The sequence below is a fragment of the Aplysia californica genome, unplaced genomic scaffold (assembly GCF_000002075.1).
Source record: "Aplysia californica isolate F4 #8 unplaced genomic scaffold, AplCal3.0 scaffold00068, whole genome shotgun sequence".
In the NCBI taxonomy this organism is placed as follows: Eukaryota; Metazoa; Mollusca; class Gastropoda; order Aplysiida; family Aplysiidae; genus Aplysia; species Aplysia californica.
This window is the reverse complement of record NW_004797338.1, coordinates 1,246,973-1,252,511: the sequence shown is the minus strand read 5'-3', so window position 1 is coordinate 1,252,511 and position 5,539 is coordinate 1,246,973. Positions and strand designations below refer to the sequence as shown.

The following is a 5,539-nucleotide window of genomic DNA, read 5'->3' as shown; positions in this document are numbered from 1 at the left end:
AAAACCCAAGATCATCTCGTGTTACCTTAAACTATCAAGATATTATTATAATACTCTAACGTGTATACGAACTCACCTACAGCCCAAGTATACATGCTCTGTGACGCTGCTGTGTCCAGCTGACTGAGAGCCAGCAAACTGACCAGGATGAAGAAGTGGACAGCGTGACGAAAGGGTCCAGTAATCCCGATACTTCCATATTCCATCGTCTGGGCTGGGCGCCGTACGGCATTTAAATCCACAAACGAAATAGAAAGGTAATCCGTACGAAGGTAAGCGAACACTCCAACGCCGAATTGATTTCCTTTTTAAACAAAAAGTGACAATATAACCTCTTGAATTTCACTCCCAAACGGTTCAAGAAGCTTTAAAGGTTATAAAGCTGGACAGATGCACTCGTTATGTTATCCGCATGAGCTTGTTATCTGCCAAGTTGAGCAAGGATGGGATTCTCTTGTGTTAAAAAATCTACAGTCATGTCGAAAACATAGAATCCTGTCCATGAAAGTGAAATATTCGTTGAAGTAACACTCGCTATACCCTTTGAACTCACAATTATATGTTATTACTATTATTACTTCTCTCTCACGCCAGTTTATTCAGGATTTTTTCTATTACGCAATGTTTTACATAACAATGCAGAAACCCCAAACACAAAAATTGGCTTTCCCCTTTCCGTCCGCTCATAAAAAGCAATTTGCAAACAAGGAAACCAGGAAAATCAACAACAAAAAAGGATGGTTTCAACAAGCAACAACAAGCTTAGAATTCAACTCTAGAAAATGCCACTCAGTGGCAAAAAAACAAGTTCACAAACACAATAGAAAGTTCTGTTTTAGAACAAAAAGACGTCCCAAAAACAGCAGAGTTGTGCAAATGTTTCGTATTGTGTTAAATATTATAATCAATGAGACATACAGATTCCGTATAACTACAACTACAGGCGAAAGTATCATCCGCTGTTTAGCCCATTTCACAGACGAGAGAAGTGACGTCACTGATATAATGGGTTCAGAAAAGAGCTGTCTTTTGTCCTAGTAGGCTGCTGCAAGCACTTTGTTCCTGAAAAAGACCAACAACAAAAAAAAAGCTCAATGTCCAAAAACAAGCATCCTCCATGAGTTGGGAAATGGGGCGGGGGGGTTGAAAGAGAAGGCAATGGCAAAATTGTTGCGAAAGATTCTCTCAGCTGCAGTGCTATTTTTAAAACATTGCCATGTTCTTTTTAAGGTCATGTAGTTGTTTTGATTGTAACCCTTTAAAACAATTTCTTTCTGTGGTTTGGAGCTTAAGTTAAAAAGGAACACACAGTCACAGTAACGTTCTCGTGGTGTGCCAAAAAAAAGTACGACCCCATGTCTACTGCAAATTTCCTTTGAAAAAAAACCTAGGATCTTTCTTCGGCATTGTAATTTTTGTCTATGTCCTATGTCCCGTTAACGATAATCAACACACCAATGGTGGCTTATTATTGCATGATTTGCGGAAAGCAATCCCTTTTACAAGTTAAAGCAAGAGACAACTTGCCAGTGCATTGCTCGTACCAGAAGGAATGAGGAAGTAAAACAAATTCTTCTGCCATATTATAGAAGGAGGTCTGTGCTTTTGCTGGTGAAACAATATTATATTCAGAGCGTATTCATGAGCTTATACACTGTGTAACATACGTAGAGGATTTATACAGTATTATGGTTGTTCGTTTCATTTCCCTTCGTTTTTTCCTTAATCATTAGTTCAAAATAAACAAACAAGCAAACAAACAAACATGCAAAAGCATATTGATATTAGCGCATTTATGTTTTAACCTGTTTTTAAACTCTTCCATGGTGTTATTTTGTACAATTCAGGTAGCCAATGAGAAAACAAATTGATGCAAATAAAACGAAAACAATTTACATACCTGTGATAATCATAGTCAAGGCACTTGAGGTCAGTCGATGAACAGTTTTGTTGACCACTTAGATGACCACCAGGACAAGCAGCGTAGCGAAACTGTCCGGGGGAGTCCCAACTGGAGATAGAAAGAAGAGATGCAAAGCGCATTAGGGATGTTTAGTTTTAGTGTAAGATTTAGTTATAGTTTCACAGCACTTGTGGTATAATTAGGTCAAACAAGTGCTGAAGATTAGAGGCGTTACCAGCGCGTTGCATGCAAAGAAAAGAAAGAGGAGAGATAATGACGATGGATGTTTGACATGAAAGAAGGAGCAAATCCCACCACAGCGCCCGCCAACCACCCACGGTTGGTAGGGAGGTTCTCCATTTTGATGACGAGCCAAATCAATGTAATCTGCATCTGCTGAGATATTCGAGTTAAATCTTACATGTTGCATGCAAGAGTTTTAGTTAGAGTTTTAAGGCTTTTGCAACTCAAAAGGTCAAATAAGTACTGAAGATTAGAGGTGTTACGAGAGAGTAACAAATAAGAAAAGAAGGAGAGATTATAAAGAAATTGGATAGAAGGAGTAAAAAAGACCAGAGCACCCACCAACCACCCACGTGCAAGTGTTCAATTCCTTTGTCGGACTGTAGATGTTTCGGATATATATCTCGTGTGTCTGTTGAAGTATTGTGAAGATCAGATGGTTAGTGATTTAAAGTCACAAACAACGTCAATCAATGTCAGTGACGAAGCGTTTATAAGGGCGAAGTGTAGGATGTGTCCTTTGGAATGACACGCCAGTCTTGGCTTACAAAAATTACGTAACACATTGTCTGTTGGTGTGTTATGTTATTTTGTTTGAAACGTTTTGTTCAAAACCCCATAACGTTTAGTGGTTTAAATTATTGCATTTAACAATATCAGTCACAATTTCGGTTGTTAAATTGTAATGGTGGTATTTCATTTAACCTTTACAGCTTCGACTAGAATATCTGTAGACGAAATAAACGCCATTCCCAGGGTAATGAAATTTGAGACAATACAAATAATAATACCAACATCGTTCCTTAGTCCAAAAAATATTATTATTCAGTACACTGGACGTCATTCTGGTGTAAGTGGGCTTATGCGTCTTGACATTTGAGTATGATTCATAATTTTTATCGTATTCTCAAGCGCGTATTATTCAAAAGATTCATTCATCAACAACAACAAAAACGATCAAAGCTATATCCCAAAACTTACTCTGAATTACTCAAGAAGAAAGATAAGCACGTTTGCAGGGGAAGATTTTTTGCTTCAGCGTGTTGCATTTACCACTAATGTACTCTTGCCACAGCTTTTTCCCAATCCATAAAAGGAAACATTTGTGAGTTCCCCGAGCTAAGAGGTCATTGGGAGCAGCTTAGAGGGGGTATTACTTGCTTCAATGCATCTCTAACTCGTGACAAGCGGTTTCTTTTGAACCATACCCATTCTATGCACAGATATTGATTAGAGGGAAATAGAGAGAGAGAGAGAGAGAGAGAGAGAGAGAGAGAGAGAGAGAGAGAGAGAGAGAGAGAGCTTTAGGCGCAGCGAGGATGAGGGGGTTAGGAGGTTGAAGAAGTGAGGGAAAGCTTGGGAGATGAGGGTAGAATTTTTAATGATCTTGAATATGGGTGAGTAATATTATAGTAAATGTACAAAGTTCTCGAAATGATACGCCCATATCATATCGACACGATTTAGATCATTTTGGAGGCGGGGTCCGACCCTGCCTGTCAAGGCCAAGTAGGGCTGAGAGTAATACAACTTCCCAGCAGAAAGACGGAAGTATACTCGACAAAAGATCTCCCCACAAGGAGGGCCCTAACCACTACACCACAGACCCCGGTAGCGTGGCTTGGGTCTAACCATTTTTGTCAGTTTAAGATTGATAAAGGCGGCTCTTTAGAAATAACGTTTGTGTCTCCTACAAAAGGAGCCATGCAGGTTAGAGGCTTGATATGGTCCCCAAAACATGGATGGACAAGAGCAAAATCTGGACTGGCCTTGGAAAAAACAGAATGTGCATCGGCAGCTCTCGACCATGATGGATGGAGGGTCATTCCACGTCAACCCCTGAGTCAGAGATGACGCCTCCAGATATCCAGGTACAGTTCCCAAAGCAATCTTAGTTTAGGAAAATCCTATTGGAGATTTGAATCTGGGTCATACGTATGGTGATAGCCCAAGATGATGTTAACTGAGATACCTTAATGCTCCTTAACAGAGGAAAAATTTAATTTCACTAAGAGGCTTCTTTAAACTCCCTGCTTCATAAACCTCTCCATTCCAAGGTCGGAAATCTTGAGAAGTTGGGTCGCACTAATAGGAAGAGCTGACAGAAAGGAAAAGCTTCTGCAGTTTCCACGCTCAATTCATCTCAATTCGTCTAAGTAAGACATTTCAAGTCCAGAAGATTAAAGAACTGGGTTGCCGCTGTGCGAGGTATCGATAATAAAATGCTTCGTGAAAGATCCGAGTACGGTGGCATGCTAACCGAAATCTGACAAGGGTTGCCGCCAAGGTCAAGAATCGATACTCCCAGGGACGGAGGGTGATAACCTTTTCGCATACATCCCTGACGGCCTTCATTTTGCGAGTGAGATTTTTCTCGGCGTTAATATCTTTTCTTTACCGTAATGCCTATCTGGAGTGGAGATCTCGAGATTTGAGTGCTGTTACATTCTACAATTTGGTGACGTTCTCATTTCCCACTTTTGTTGCTGTAACAGGGCTCTGGAGATTGCCAGAACGATTTTTTAAAGTGTTTTTTTTTTTTTTCGTTGTTTTTTGGTGTGTTTTCAGGGCACTTACTCAAAATTTGCTTTTCAACATTTAGGTGCCTGCCGTTTTCGTAATCAGAATTAATTGCTATGTTATACTGGCATTTTGTATAGTACAATACTCTCTAAGTATAGTATTAGTGGGATGTTGAGATCATTTTGGTAAATGGTATTCATCCTCTCCCTATGAAGCCCTGGGGGCAAACATTCAGCAGTTTCAATGAAAAAATAAGCAAATCCCCCCCCCCCCACACACACACACACACTCCAAAAAAGCAACAAAAACCAAAAACAAGGACAATAACAACAACAAACATGAACAAAGGATTTACATTTACTGACCGGGTTGTATCCAGTTCAAGATGAAGCCATTAAATAAAGCCTTTAGAAACTATACCGCCAATTGCTAGACAGTCAAGCGATAAAACTCATGTTTACTTAATTAAGTTTTATGTTTGTTTGTTTTTCTCTTTGTGGAATTGCGTCTGAAGTTTACATGGTGTCGTTTCGGTCAAGACAGTAAATGCAAAAAGGGACAGTGTCTAGAAATGGATTGTTGTCCTGAATTGAGAGTGGAACAAGTTTTTTTTCTTGTTTTTTCTTGTTTTTTTCGGGGGGGGGGTTACATTTGACATGCCCTGTTTCAAGATGTGTACGTAGAGTATACAATAGTTTAAAGGGCCTTTTTTATTAGTCTCTCCCGAGTATTTTATTTATGGTGATTTACTTAGGGACAACTAAATAAGTCGCTACTCCTCACCTAGAAATATAGAAACAAGTAACGTCTGTCGAGCAACTTATGGGCTACAAAACTAATTATTATTGTTGTTATTATTATTATTATTAT

At 39.3% G+C, this 5,539-nt stretch overlaps 1 protein-coding gene across 1 annotated transcript in view; it reads right to left on the bottom strand.

Moving 5' to 3' along the window:
- Positions 1-74: 74 nt before the first annotated feature.
- Positions 75-5,539, bottom strand: part of LOC106011185 (thrombospondin type-1 domain-containing protein 7A) — a gene marked incomplete at its 3' end in the record, with an annotated part of 102,014 nt that continues 96,549 nt past the window's right edge. Inside the window, 2 exon segments of the mRNA XM_013079936.2 lie at positions 75-1,062; positions 1,901-2,011. Of these exon segments, the coding sequence (XP_012935390.1) occupies positions 75-206 (132 nt within the window).